Source organism: Dreissena polymorpha, chromosome 7, assembly GCF_020536995.1.
Source record: "Dreissena polymorpha isolate Duluth1 chromosome 7, UMN_Dpol_1.0, whole genome shotgun sequence".
Lineage (NCBI taxonomy): Eukaryota > Metazoa > Mollusca > Bivalvia > Myida > Dreissenidae > Dreissena > Dreissena polymorpha.
Window position 1 is genome coordinate 11,858,728 of NC_068361.1, and position 16,666 is coordinate 11,875,393.

Below are 16,666 nucleotides of genomic sequence, written 5' to 3' on the forward strand. Positions count from 1 at the left end.
AACTCGAAAATAAAATGGACAATATACTTTCAAGAGTCACACTTACTTTTCAAAGAATAAACAAGTCCAAATAAACAGCAAATCTTATGCTCATTGTTATTATTTGTTTAATAAATTAAATACCAACACATTATTTTGATTTCATGAGAAATTCTTTTAAGTTTATATCGTGTTTATTTACTGCGGTGCGTTTAAATCACCTACCGGAAGTAGCCGAATGATCGTTACCAGGGGAGATCTGACGCTGCCTAGAAGAAATTGGAAAATCTGCCATAGTAAAATCGTTTTCTTATGACAATACTTTAACTGTTCGGTATTTTCTTTAAACAAGACATTTTCAGAAAGGGTCAGAGATGTTGGGAACAAAGGCAGCGACAACGATCGGACCCGAAGGATGGAGAAATTCTACATTGAAAGGGATAAAACTGTCACAAACAATTGTACAGAAAAGTGATAAAAACTGTGATATTGGTCGTTCTATGGACCCACTGCCTCAGTTGAGAGATACAGTAGCACAGCTGAGCAATGAAGAAATACACAGATACACACGGGAAGTGAGAGCAGTTGTTGCTAAGCTTAGAGAGAGCCTTTTAGAAACAAATGAAGAGATTAAATCTCTTACACGTGGAAAAGAAGCCCTGGAAAAAAGCCTCGAACACACAAGAAAAGACATTCAGTTGAACAAAGATAGTCAAGAAAATCGTATTTCGAGACCAACTAAAGAAAGGGTATACTTTGCTGTTCTTTCATGTGTGTTATGTTTGATTCATCAGGGTTCACCATCGTTTGTAAGCGTGTTGTGTTTTTCACAGTGTCAATAATCAGCTGTGTTCACTTTTGTCCAATGAGTTGACCAATACTATTTGAAATGTATGAACGTTAGTTAATATTGGGTTTTACATAAATTGAATCAATTAAACATTATGTTTCCTGTTTCAATGGCATCTGATAAATTATTAACAAAAATAATTACTTTCACAACTAAAAATCAAAATGATATGATTCAAAGATTGTGTAGGTAATTTATGTACTTTATGTATTTGTAAGTTATTAAAATGTGGTTTACTTACACATAGCATATAAACCTCACAATAATGAAATAATTTATCTTTTGGGGTAGAAACCTTATACCTGGCACAAATGTACAGGGCAATTGCACTTTACTGGTACTCAACACCTAATACCTAACACCTAACGCAACACCTAATAATCCTTTTTATCCTATATATTTCCTTAGTATTGGGGGCTGCTGTCCCCCAAACCCACGCTTTGTCGATGGTGGTAAACAACTGCGTACTGGTAAAGTGCAATCTAGCCCTGTACTGCTAGCTGTAGTTTAATAAGGTGTCAAAACGTATCATGGCTTTAAGAGTACCTGGATTTTCAATGTTTAATCTTTTTATTACGTATATTTGTCATAAGTATTTTTAAATGTTTAATTTAGGTATAGCTTAATGTCATTCAGTCAGGGTATGTGTCAGTATAAGGCATGACAAACAGCTGTGCGATTTGAATTTATTTTTATTAGTCAATACTTTTGATTTTATTAGTCAAAGTCAAATCATGTAATGTATGATCAGTTTTCAAATGTCAATAAATTGTTAAACGATTAAAAAATCTTATGACATGATTAAGATATAAAGTTAAAATTAATTTTTGTTGTGATTTTTGTAGCAAGTATTTTTAAGTTCAGTTGCTGATTAGAGAGTATTTGTTGGACAGCAGTATTTACCGGACATTCTATTTATTTTGTGTATTGTAAAAAAAAATTCTTTGTAAGGTACTTACAGGCACTTGTTTTCTAAAAATTGACTGCAGCAATTTGTTAACAGGCATTTATAATATTTAAACAATTGCATTGTTTACAAATGTCATCTCAATGAAATGTGAACTCGGCGAAGGGGCTACTAATACTACGGTCATGGGCAAGTGAAATGTGACAGAGGGATATCAATGGCATGGTCATGCGCAAAAGAAATGCCCTTGTGATTTTTGTTTGTCTGCTATGATAGAGCAGATTTTAATTTTATTTTCAATCTTTTATTGATTCAGAAACTAATCTTGTCAAAACGCATACATAATTATACATACATTTTGTACATTAAAACTCGACACACTTTGTTGTAAACAGCTATCTGAATTGCTTGAAAAAATGTACTTAGAGGACATACCGGTATGGCATCTTTAAAATAATGTATTAAAGTCATTTTAACGGTCATGTTAAGAAAAATTTCAGTTTATCTATAATTTGTTTCCAAATTTTCAATTTAAATAAATGTCCGGTAAATACTTCTGTACAGTAGAAAATTACCTCCCTCTAATGACTCCATATACAGCACTCGTACATACGCATGCGCACATGAAAAACATTTTTTGTCTACATTTGCTTGTAGATGACAAACCAAGGATATATCAGTAACTTTTTCATACAATAGTTCTTATAATTAAGAAAGTTATTAACCCTTTTAGTGCGGGAACCAAATTTTAAAGGCCTTTGCAAACAGTTTGGATCCAGATGAGACGCCACAAAACGTGGCGTCTCATCAGGATCCAAACTGTTTGCTATTCTGATAATATTCTTTGAAAAAAATCGAAGAAAATGCTAATTTTAGAAATTCAGCAGAAGACATTTTAGCAGACGACAAATTTCCCAGCATGCAAAGGGTTAAAGAAAAACCCTATATATCATCCGAGAAATACTCGCTAACCATGCAGTATACATTCTCTTATAAGAACAAAATCACAATTACTTATTGTGTCATATAAATTAATAAACTTTCTTTTTTCATTTTATGCTATATTCGCTCCGCTTGTTTTGTAAAAGTATTTTGCTGCAAATTTGTAAATTGTATCAGGGTTTTTTATCTGATTTTGGGGAAAGGGCCTTGCCTTTCTTTAGGGGAAAAATCGCACAGGACCCGGATTTTGGAGAAAATAAGGAAAGTCTTAAGTAATCAATTTAACATATTTTACTGTTTTTAAAACAAATTAAAAACAACAGATAATTTAATTATGCAATATTTTTCTATCTTCTACAATGGATCAGGTGAACCTATATATTTAAAGGTTTAAAAAACAAACAAAAAATTGGGGGGGGAAAATGAAATCTAGGGGAAAATTAACCTGCTGAGGGGAAAAAAATCCGAGGGGAACTTAGGGCCATTTTTGGGTGGGTCACAAAGAAGGGGAAAAAAACCTGTGTATTGTGGTTTATTCCATACTCAGATTGTGTTGATATGTTGCCAGGATGATGAAAGTAATTATACAATAAATAATTCATAGGTTGGCAGGTTTTTATTTCCTGTCCTTTCTTTTACTCTGCTAAGCATCGCGTTATATGGTAATCAGTTCAATAAAACAGCTGCTGGTTCCTCGATCGAAAAGAATAAAACAAAAAGCAAACTGTAATAATTAATGAGGCAGACAGAGACAAACTATTTCACATGTATATCTAATAGTTATACCACAATTGATTTATTTAGACCTATAATTACTAGTTGATAAATGCTTTAGGTGAGAAGTGCATATTTTATGATGTGTTATTTGTAATATCTGTTGATCAAATTATAGATGTATAAGGTTTTTACAATATGCTAACCAATGTGCATCATATTGATTTTAAAGGGACTGTCAACCATGAATGACGAAAAAAGAAAAGTTTTAAAATACCGTATATTTTTACAATTGTTAGTTTATATTGATTAAAATATCACGACTAGTATATTACAATCTTGAAAAAAGTTCATATTTTCAGTATATTCGGTTATAAAACTTTGTGATGTGAAATCGAAAGTATTCATCGAAAAAGGTGACATAACGATACACACACTTAATATATAAATAACAAAATAGATTGATCTTTTTATATACAAAATATATACAATTCACTACGCATGCACAAATTGCATTTCTTGGTTTACCATGCGACAATGATGATCAATCTTACTGGCGTTATTGATAGTGAACTGGTCGTTACCAGTGGTAGACATACCCAGTAAAATGTATTACCAAATGTACTGAAAATATGAAAACTTAACAACTTTTTGCAAGAAATGTAATATACCAGTCATGATATTTTAATCAATATAAACTAATAAATGTAAAAAATACAGTATTTAACAACTTTTCTTTTCGTCGTGGTTGACAGTTCCTATAAAATGGAGTCAGAATTTTTAAACATTCTTTATTACAGGTCTGTTTTGTTCCAAAAACCACTTATGTTTAAAAAACTAACATCACAAAAAGCATACATTTTTTGTCAAAACAAATCTTTTTGTCCTACAGCAATGCCTAGAATCGGTTTTGAGTAAAAAAGTGAGAAGTGAGTTAAATTAGTATTCAATAGAATTTATAGTGCAGATAAATTGTATGTGAGTTAAATAAAACCATATATAGTATGCATAAAGTTTAACCCTTATAAAACTCGTTTCTTACAACATTTATTTGCTCTGGGAACTTATTTCACTTTAGTCTTGCCAAAAACGGTAACTTTTATACGCTTAAAGGTTTTAGTAAGTGTATACATATTTTGGTCAATACCATCTTTATGCCCCTTCAACCCTTTCCCACTCAGAAGCAAGGTGAACATGGCTATGTGCAAACAACATAAAAACCAGAACAGCCTGCGAGTAACTCACAGTCTCTTCAGGTTTAATGCGGTTTGCTCTTCATCAGTATCTAAGGGTTCAACATGAAGCCTTAAAAACTTGAATCTAGTAAGAAAGATCTATAATTAAGTAGAACTTTCTAAGGGACTACAAATGCGTCAAAATATGTATCTAAGTGGTAAAGGGTTAAAGAAAGTTCTGTTTACATAAAGTGATGATGAAGAATGGCATTACTCACAAACCAAATGTTTAATCAGTATATATGTGTAGATTTTCGCCGTAAACTTTTAATTACGTTTTTTCGTCGTATCAAAATCCCTGTTCAATTTTTTGTTTGAACAAAACTTATGTACATTTTAGCATTAGAGGCCGCAATATCCATATGTAAATATATTACTTCAAAAGACTGTTAAAAATCTGTGCGCTAATCAATACACTACTGTGATTGTGTGCCATATATATCTGAATTTTTTTATTCAAATACGAAACTGGTTTGTCTCTCACAGCTTCGTTGTCTTTGATTTTGCCTGCTTAGGATTAGATGGATTTTGTAAGCAGTAATTTTGAGATTAAATTTAAGTTTAATGTCACAAAAGGCACCGACTTTGTCCCATATTTTTGTATGACCTAAGCTTCAAATCTAAATACAATTTTATCATAAAAGAGAGATGATTTTACATGATAAAGAGACTATTCACATAGTCACAATTTTAAAACCAAGCCTACTTCATACAATATCATGCTTAGCACAGTATCTAGTTATATATATATATATATAATGAGTTGTATGATATAGAAAAAAGCAAGTTAGTTTATAAAGTGAATATTATTATATATATAATGAGTTGTATGATATAGAAAAAAGCAAGTTAGTTTATAAAGTGAACACTCAGTCCATCGGTTAATAAATAAATAAATAAGCCAGCAGATAAAAAAGCATATGAAAGCTAGCAACAAAATGACCTGGCATGTATAAAATTAAGGAGCTTTATGGGATATGCATGTTCAAAATGAAATATGCCCACCTTATTCAAAATGAAAAGAAAGGATTATCTATTTGTTACTACATGTAGTGAGGTATTAAGTGTGATTAAAATACAAACTAATCTGTCCCAGATGATTCAAAGCTAACTGATCAAATAATAAATTAATGAGAAGTTAAGAGGTCATGCAAGTTATTTAAGTGAATGAATATTAAGTGCAGTGTTTAATGTTTTAATTTATGTGGATAGTTTTGCCTGTTGAATTTTCACTTCAAAAGTGTTATGAATATTTATGACAAATGAGTAATATAGAATGTGCATATTTAATAGATTTTATTTCAAAAGTGTTATGATTTTTTGTTATCCAGAGAAATCCTGATGTCTAATAATCAAAAATATTATGGAAGAATGCCTATAATAACAAAAGTGTAAACATAAAATAACCAAAATAACATGTTAATGTCATAATGAAATGCACCGAGTCTTGTGAAAATAACAAAAATAACATGTTAATGTCATAATGAAATGCACAGAGTCTTGTGAAAATAACAAAAATTACATGTTAATGTCATAATGAAATGCACAGAGTCATGTGAAAATAACAAAAATAACATATTAATGTCATAATGAAATGCATCGAGTCTTGTGAAAATAACAAAAATAACATGTTAATGTCATAATGAAATGCACCGAGTCTTGTGAAAATAACAAAAATAACATGTTAATGTCATAATGAAATGCACCGAGTCATGTGAAAATAACAAAAATGACATAACAAAAATAACATGTTAATGTCATAATGAAATGCACCGAGTCTTGTGAAAATAACAAAAATGACATGTTAATGTCATAATGAAATGCATCGAGTCTTGTGAAAATAACAAAAATGACATGTTAATGTCATAATGAAATGCACTGAGTCTTGTGAAAATAACAAAAATAACATATTAATGTCATAATGAAATGCACGGAGTCTTGTGAAAATAACAAAAATAACATGTTAATGTCATAATGAAATGCACCGAGTCTTGTAAAAATAACAAAAATAACATGTTAATGTCATAATGAAATGCACCGAGTCTTGTGAAAATAACAAAAACAACATATTAATGTCATAATAAAATGCACCGAGTCTTGTGTGAGGAAATTGCATAACTAATGTACCCATAATTTTATGTTCAAGTATGATGTTATGTAACTCCACACAATACAGTGTTTTAATGTGTATGTTTTCAACAAAAAAGCTATAACTTCTGAAGTTGAGGCTTGGACGAATGTCCCCAAACTTTGAACCATGTCTCTGAGGGTAGATGTAACAGACTTATCCTAGTGACATATCCAAGCAAGGTCTGTTAACTTAATTCAAGTCACAAGAGTTTCATTGTTAAAAGTAATGTGTCCAAAATAAAGACAACTATTTTAAATCAAGCTTAAATTGTCATGAGCAACATATCAATCGGAAGCAACTATGGGAATCCTGTATGATTCATATCATAAAATTAGACCGCTTTCAATCACTGATACTGTGGGGCAGCTATGTTAGCTTAAAAACTTGGCTGATTGTTTACAAAAAAAAAGACTTTAAATGCTTTAAATCAATTTTTGATGCATGTTTGAATGTTAAAAGCCTTAAAAAGAAGTATTAATTATCTCTATATAAAGCACAATTCTGATTCATTTTGTCTCCTCATTTCCATTCCTATTTCAAAGATCATGGCAAGATCATTTATTTTGATTTGCAAGAACAAACTTCATCATGATTATTTGAAATTTGCTATGACCTTAACAAAGACTTAAGTCCAATTTGCGGAAAGAATCAGTACCTTAAAATATCTTGAACGCTCTTTGCGTGGGATCCATCCCAGGACCTTTCATCTCATGCACGATTGCATTCTTCATGAGTTATTATTATTCATTCTTTGGAACCATGATGGAGCAGATGATCTTCTAAATACAGAGCGCTCATGTCTTTTGAACTGCAAGAATGAACATCTTCATTATTTATGTTGATCATTTCAGGCTCAGGATGGTGCAGATGATGTTCTAAACACAGAGTGCTCATATCTTTTGATCTGCAAAAAATGAACTTCTTGATTATTTATGTTGATCATTTCAGGCTCACGATGGTGCAGATGATGTTCTAAACACAGACTGTGCTCATATCTTTTGATCTGCAAAAATGAACTTCTTGATTATTTATGTTGTTCATTTCAGGATCACGATGGTGCAGATGATCTTCTAAACGCAGAGCGCTCACATTTGTTGAACTGCAAGAAGGCTCTTGAACAACAGCTGAAATCCGTACAACAGCAGTTACATGTATGTTTTTTTGGTTTCAAACCCGTTTATTAAAGCTCGATTGCATTGAAAGCCTTTGGCTTAATTATTAAAACTCTCTCAAATTTGTTTCCTAGCTGGGTAGAACTTGGTATCTTTGGGGGTGATGTAGAGAACGTGTATGCTTTGTTTTTGCAAAATTCCTACAATGTTAAATGGGTCAGAAAGCTCATTGGTAAGGCCAAAATAAAAAATAGGCCCGTTTCTGGTCTCCTTGGAAAAAAAACACAGGGTCAGTAGGTAGGGATTTTATTTTATTTTTATTTTTTTGGAGGGGGAGGGGGCGGGGGGTACTAAAATGGAAGGCTACTAAAGCTTTTAATAAGAAATACATGTATATATATGCTTTGTTTGCTTGATATTACATCTTATATGAACGAAAATGAAAAGAAAATATTTTTTTTTGGCGACCCCAATACAATGTTGATGGTTGGCGCCAATTCGGGAGACACGGTCAGGAGACACGGTGGGGCGATCGGAAACGGACCAATTTTTTATTTTGGCCTTAGGGCCCAGCACTAGAAATCAGAGAGGCCTATATCTGGCCATTTTGGCAAAAATAATGCAATATATATTAGGGATGCAAGAGGTTAACCGGTTAACCTACCGAAACGACCAGTTAACCGGTTACATTTTCTGAAAAAGGTTAACCTGGAAAAAAAATATTTGATTTTTTTTCATGGAATAATTCGTACGATTTTACTGTTTTCGCATGACATACTGCCAACTTGCGCTGGCGACTAGTTAGAACAACATGCCGCACGATCGACGGTAATAAATAACGTGTCAACAATCAAAGTAATAAAACAATTAATCAATACCTTTGTGATAACAAATAGGCGGTACGTTTTGATAACTGACACTATTGTGTTTTTTTTTACTCGCTAAAATTTAACTAGCGAACTGCGATGAGTGGGAGCTATTAGCGAAGATGTAATTGACACGTTTATTGAACTCGCGATAACAAAACAGTTGAGACATTAGACGGCTTATTTTGATGTTTTGTTTACCAATACCCAACACTGATTGCTCGCAAAAATACCGTGTTTATAAGTAACATTTTTATCAAGAATTGCATCCGTAGTTTAAATCTTGACGAGTTAACGTCCTTTTATTTATCAAAAACTAATATAATTATGATAATATTACGTCTAATGATTCCACCATTACCGTCCGATGAAAGTGTTATTAAATAATTAAACATCAATTAAAAATAGATACAAAATAAAACCGTTGAATTTAGTATTTGTGTAATTGCTTAAAATTTTCGCGCTATGGTACGTTAACAAACATACGTAACTATCAGTATTTGAGATCATTATACTTAGTTACTTCGCTATGAAATAAATGTACTGATTATATTAAACATTCAACTTACATATCGTGCAAAATTAATTTAATTTGCATTCGTGTTCTTTATTTTACCCACATTTTTTAATTGCATAATGAAAATCAAACGATACTACTTCGGCTACAAACGCTAAAATGCAAACAACAAAATATGTAAGTATCGAATAAGAAGAGATGCGAATTCGTTGGACACACATGACCGACTTTACGTCGAATAGAAAGGGGAAAACGTTTCTATATTAAGCCAATTTGAGTTTCAAAAATTAAAACAGAATGAACCCACCATTTTTGTGAGCGATACGACGCGAACGTAAAATAAGCGGCCCAACCAAAAATAAGTAATTAACACGTGAAAATGAACATTGTGTAGTTTTAAAATTTTTTACCCCTGTGCATGTACGCAGGAAAACTAAATAAGATATATAGCATACATTTACAAAATTATTAAAATAAAATGTACAATACATTTTATTACGAAACTGGCATGTTATCAACGCAAGCGATTTCAAATTTGAAATAACTTTTGTTTCTACAGAGCTGTTCGAGCGGTATGAAATTTTTACGAACTCTAAATCATTTTCACTACTTAAGGCGTTTCGGTTAACCGGTTAATAACCGGTTACGGGAAAAGGTTAACCGGTTAATGATTTTTGTAACCTCTTGCATCCCTAATATATATATAACTTAGATAAAAGTTGTAATATCATCAAAACCTCTTGATAAATTATCACCAAATTGTGATGATATAACAGTTAACATTGTCAAGGTATTTGCGGGCATCACTTTTCAACCTAGATTGATAACAAACATTATTGCTTTAATCACTTCTGAATTATGGCCCTTGAATTATTAAAATTATTAATAAATAGCCGAATCAACATTGGGCGCTTTCTCACGCAAAAAGTTTACAAAATCCTCATTAAACTTCAGGTAATCATGAAACTTGGACATAATGGTTATGGGACTTGTATCTTGGCAATAAGTTTGATAACCAGTCAGATCACCTGAAGCACTTCTTAATTATTGCTGTTTTTTTGTAAAAAAGGGAAATTTAACCATGTCCACTCTCTAAAACGAACACTTAGATACGTATTTTGACACATTTGTAGCCCCTTAGAAAGTTATATTTTATTTCAGACCTTTCTTACTGAATTTAAGTTTTAAAGGCTTCATTTTCAATCCTTAGATGCTGACGAGCAGCAAACAGCATAAAACCTGAACAGACTGCGAGTTACTTGCAGGCTGTTCTGATTTTACGTGTTTGCACATAGCCATTTTCACTTTGCTTGTGAATGGAAAAGTGTAAATAAGATCTTTGTGACTTGGTGATATTGTTTTTATGCCCCAGAAGGAGGGCACATAGTGATCGGACCATCCGTCCATCTGTCCGTCCGTCTTTCGGTCATACTTCGCGTTTAGTTTTTGAAAAATGCTCATAGCTTCTATGTCCATTCAGATAGCAACTTGATATTTGGCATGCATGTGTATCTCACGGAGCTGCACATTTTGAGTGGTGAAAGCTCAAGGTAAAGGTCATCCTTAAAGGTAAAAAAAAATAATCCAAGGGAAGTAATAAGCTTCAAAGGGAGATAACAATCTTAACCTGCCAAATGATAAAAAACAATTAATAAATCAAAGCTGCGCAGTAGGGGGCATTGTGTTTCTAACAAACACATCTCTTGTTGGGAATAATTACTACTTCTGTCTGGATGTATTTCCAGCCGGATCACCTGAAGCAGTTCTGAATTATTGCCATTGTGTAAACCAAAAGTGGCCAAATAACTCTTTAACTCAAATTGTTTAAATATTATCATCATCAAACTTTGTCAAAAAGTTTATGGGAATTAAATCTCAGCCAAGTATGTTAAACAGCCAGATGGCCTAAAGCACTTCTGAGTTATGGCGCTTGAATTTTTCAAACTTAACTTTGACCTTAAAATGGGAGTATTGTGTGACACAATTGCCATCTTGTTATAACTGCTATAGTTTTTAACTGTTCACCACTTAAAATAACGAGTTTTTAACTGTTCATTACTTTAAATAACTAGCTTTTAACTGTTCACAACTTAAATACCCCATTCACCGCTCACTTTTGTAGACACTAGATGCTGCGAGGAAGCGTTTATTCAATGTCCTTCAAGAAAGATCAAGAGTGCTGGATCTCCTCTGTCACGCTCTGTCCTCCATTGGAAACAGCGCAAAGCACAGCGCCACTGGGTCCCGCAGTCGCTCATCCCTCGACGGGCGTCTTTCTCGCTTGGGACCGTCAATGACTGATCCAATTGGTCCGTACACCCCTGAGGCCGACCTAGCATTGGCTGATGCCCAAGACGCTCGCGCGCGTTCTGCGTACCTTCGAAAGGAGTTGAACGATGTTATTGATCGTACGGACAAACTAACAAGGGCCGCACACAAGTCTGTAAACGATGGCATGACCCAGAAGTTTTCTGAAACTGTTACATTGAAGGTAAAGATATTAATTTCCAACTATGACAATTTTAATGTTGATGTATTTTAATGTTTATGCTTATCTTTCCCATTTTCACAGTATTTTATCATACTTTATTTTATGTTTTCCAATCTTTATAATATATTAATAGGTAAATATCCATGAAATAAAATAAGCCATTCACTGTGTGTTATTCCTGAAATTTATCACTCTTAAAACCGTGAATTAATGAGCTAATATAATAATGGTGATAACATTTCATAAAAGTCAGTATTCTCCTCCAATCTGGAAAACATTAATTCTTTGCTTACTAATGGAAATTCAACTATGCTGTGCTCGGATAAAACAGGGCTTAATGCATGTGCACAAAGTGTCCTCCCAGATTAATTAAGGATGACACTTTCTGCCTAAACTGGATCTTCAGAAGAGACTTCCTTTAACTCTTTCAGTGCGGGATCCGAACTTTGAAGGACTTTGCAAACAGTTTGGATCCAGATGAGACGCCACGCAACGTGGCGTCTCATCAGGATCCAAACTGTTTGCTATTCTGATAGTATTCTGTTAAAAAAATCGAAGAAAATGCTTATTTTAGAAATTCAGCAGACGACATTTTAGCAGATGACAAATTTCCCAGCATGCAAAGTGTTAAACAAAAAAACACCATGAAAGCAGAAAGTTTCGTCCCTGATAAGTCTGTGCTGACTGCACAGTCTAATCTGAGTCAAAACTTTTCGCTCATGCATTAAGCCCAGATTCCCCTGGGCAAGGCTCAAATGCATTATTTTAGTGAAACCAACAAAATATCCTCGATATACATTACAGCAACACCTGACCGTGAGTCTGGGTGAGAACCGCCACGCCATCCACCGATCACAGCGTTGGTATGACGCCACAGATCGCGCCAGAGGATACACCATGGTACGAGTGCATGCAGTGAATGTCATGTTGTTCAAAATGCTTTAAATATGGATAATAATACCACTTTTTCCAGAATCATTACTGTCTTTGCACTGGTCTAATAGATAAATTTGCCTGCATGAAAGCATATGTCTTGCTGTCTGTTTGAAGCTTGATAGATTTTGAACAGATTCTGATGAAATTTTCGAGGAAGGTGGAAAGTAAACCAGTGAAAAATTATGGATCTAAAATATTTTAAAATTTTATTTGAAATTTAAAGATCTTTATTTGGGCTTTTATGAAAGTTGAAATCAAAATTATTATAAATCATTTAAAGAAAAATATACTCTTCTGTATTTTTGCCACCTTTTTATGCCCCCAGATCGAATGATCAGGGGGTATATTGGTTTTGGCCTGTCTGTCTGTCATTGTATGTGTGGGTCTGTCCCAAAACTTTAACCTTGCTCATAAAATGAAAACTCTTGGGTCTATGTTCTTTAAACTTCACATGCGCATGCATCTCAATGAGATCTACATGCAATCAAACATGGTTTGAGGTCAATAGGTCAAAGGTCAAAGTCACTGTGACATTTACATGCAATATATAACCTCGTTTCTACAATAGCTGCCGTGCGGCTTCAAAGCGCAGTCGGGGGCATTGTGTTTTACGAACACAGCTCTTGCTACTCTTATTTCAATTGGTTTCTTTTCCGCTTATAGGGAATCAATAATTATAGAAGAAAATATTATTCGGGAAAGTTACTATATTTCGTATAATTTTTATAGAAAAAAATAAACAAATGAGCTGCTAATTAATCACCTGCTTTGTCAATGTTAATTAATAATCGTTTGTGTTATTGTAATTGATTTGTTAATGTGCCCAATATGCTTGATAGAAACCCAGAGTAAGGGTTCACAAAAGACGTAAGACTAAAGTTGAGACCAGAAACCCTTTGGCTAACACTGAAAATGAAATTGATAATGAGGGTCAGGTATCATTGAATTTCAAAGGTTTTTTTAGACAGTTTTGTTATTGTTGACTGTTTTGTTTTGAAAACTGTTTATTTCGGTGCATTTAGTTCAATTGGTGTTTGCCAAAAAATATTATTATCCTTTGATTTGACTTATCCAAATTAATTTACAGACCAGTATTTCCACTCATAGCGCTGTTGATCATTACACAGTGCCTGTAATTGTACATCGCTCTGATAGCATAATGATTTTCAGACCTTGTTTGTCTCATCCAATTGTTTAGTGTAGACTTAACAGGCTAATCTGGAACGACATTTTACTCACTTGCATTGAGTCTAACTTTCCTCAAAACGTATCTCACATTATTAGTTTTATTGGTATTGGTATAACATTATCATGCAAATTACATCACACTCTGCTTGTGGTTTCCTAGGGTCCAGTGATGAGCGCTGACCTGTCCACACGTGAGAGGCTTGACCGACCGATGGTTCGGGTCTTCCAGCGACACCCTGGCACACAGCTGCCTGAGGCCCAACAGATTATTGAGGTGAGGGCAACACCGAAAATTTGTGTGTTTTTAGGCAACTGTTTCAACATAGTGTGAGAAATGGTTGGTATTTAGGTTTTAACCCTTTACCAATCACATATCTATTTTGATGCATGTGTAGTCCATAAAAAGCTGAATTCAATTAAACACCTTTTTACTTAATTCAAGTTTTAAAGGCTTCAGTTCCAACCCTTAGATACTTGTGAGCAGCAAACAGCATAAAACCTTAACACACTGCGAGTTACTCTCAGGCTGTTCTGGTTTTATGCTGGTTGCAAAAGCCATTTTCTCTTATCTTTCTTATGGGAGAAAGGGTTAATGTAAGAATATCTTGGTCTGTATGGCTTAGACTTTAAGGAACCATTCTCAGGTCAACAGCTTTTTGTAGAGGTACCATGTCTACCCTCAAAATCACCAGAATCTTCTGAAAACCATGAAGATGTGTCGGTGCCAATTTTTCTCCTATAGGTTTAATGCAGGGATAGTAAAAGTTTTGTGTTTAGTTTTTCTAGAAAGATTGATTAAGAAATGCAGTCTGCACATACCAATTTGCTAAATGTTCTTTTGTCAGCATATGAAAATTGAATAAAATCCTGGTATGCCATGCACAGCATACAGTACACATTCCCTCTCTCTATGTAAGCGTGATAATGCAGTGTCAAAGTTCCAATATTTCCCCTTTTTGTTTACCCAATATGCATTTGTCATGGCCTCAAGGCAGTAAGGGTGTGAATGTGGATGAACCAGTGATCCATGGATAAACCCAATCATGTCTCACAATCGATCTATAATAGGAATGGTTCAAGTGCACCAGTTTGTTGGCTTTGTTATACAACTCCAACCTATTGGTCTCTGCAGTAGACTTAACCATTCACAAATCATGACCAGTTACTTAAACAACTGATCATAGCAACTGGATTAGAGTCACATGGAAGTAGTGCATTTGCTGCAAACTAGTAGCAGTGTAATTGGTGTTAGTGAAGAATCACATTTAGAATTTTTTAGATACCTCTTTTTTAAGACACAGATAAAAAAATATTGTAAAAAGCAAAAGATTAGATTAAAACAGTACCCTCTGTTGGGAGTTGGGGAGGGGGAGCTCTGGACTAATAGACTTTGCAAAAAAATGAATGGGCATTTCAAATTATTAGATATTAAATAATTAAGAACAACAAAACCCAAGATAGTTAAACTGAATATGTATTGTTATGCCTCCCTCCTCAAAGAAAGTGGCATAATAAGCAGTCGCACTCTTTGTCTGGAAGAGTTTCCCGACGTCCATCCGAAAAGTCCTGTCTCTGCCACAAAATTTTCTAAATTGTTCTGGATTTTTGTATAACTAGCTCAAATGTTTTGTTTGTGCAGTCTTCACAGGCTAATTAGGGACAACACTTTACGCCTAAACTGGATTTTTGCTAAGAAGAAATTTTCTTCAAACAGAAAATACCATAAAAGCGGAAAGTGTTGTCCCTGATAAGCCCGTGCATATTGCACAGGCTCATCTGGGATGACACTTTGCATACATTCATTAAACCCCATTTTCACAGAGCACGGCCCTATTGTAAATTGTCTTGTTTTTGTTGCAATGCGACTGTGTGTTCTTTCATCACTTCCCTCATGATGATTTTGTAACCTTATGCTATGCATGAAAACCCCTTTTCCTGCCCACAGGGTGGAGACGGCCTGCTCCAGTCCCTCACTGCAACGAGTCGCAACATTGGCCTACTTCGTCTTGCGAGCCTACGACTTGATGACGACATCCGCAGTAAAAGTGCCGCTGCCTCTATCGACGGAAGCATCATCCGCCTTCGACGCCGTAAATCCGACCACAGATGGACTCTGGGGGCTGCGTTCTAGCAATTTAGACTTGTTTCACCTTATGAGTATTTTCAATTTTCAACGTATTGTGTTATCGTTGACTTTTTTTCTCTCAAAATTTTCAAAGAGAAGAGAACAAAATATAACCGTAATTTGTTGTGTACTTCACAGACAGAAATCAAAAGCATAATTTTTTGTGATATGTATTTACTTTTTATAAATCTGAATTAAAGTTGTTTTTTGTAAATCATTCTTTGTATGTTTTTGCATGAGGAGGGTTTTTATGCTCATCCAGAGAGATTGTATCATGATACATTTGGCATGTAGGACATGTTTATGCATAATGCAAGTGTGAAGTATTACAAATCAGTATTTGCCAGTAGGTGGATGTATTTACCCTCCATGGTATTGATTGGATAGTTTTGAATTGTCCCAGATAATACATCTAGGGAATTTTTTACTTAGGTATTACCTCAAAGCATGAGTAAAATAATTATTAAAAACACTGATATGTTGTTAAAAAACAAAGGTTACATATAAATTGTAGATTTGTCCACAAAAAAACAAGCTCGTTCTTTATTTCGTCTTTAAATGACTTTCAAGAATGAAATACCAGTAGTTCAAATATCCATTTATGTTTGTAGTGGCCCGAGCACGTTTTAGATTCAAATTGTTCTTGCCTGGTAAAGGCATATCATTCTTGGAT

At 33.9% G+C, this 16,666-nt stretch overlaps 1 protein-coding gene across 1 annotated transcript; it reads left to right on the top strand.

The window, feature by feature from the left end:
- Positions 1-190: 190 nt before the first annotated feature.
- LOC127837202 (coiled-coil domain-containing protein 105-like) lies at positions 191-16,207 on the top strand. Its single transcript, XM_052364126.1, has 6 exons — positions 191-728; positions 7,805-7,909; positions 11,376-11,744; positions 12,549-12,644; positions 14,029-14,142; positions 15,814-16,207. The coding sequence occupies exons 1-6, from the start codon at positions 354-356 to the stop codon at positions 15,997-15,999; spliced, it is 1,245 nt and encodes a 414-aa protein (XP_052220086.1). The 5' UTR covers positions 191-353; the 3' UTR covers positions 16,000-16,207.
- The last annotated feature ends 459 nt before the right edge of the window (positions 16,208-16,666 follow it).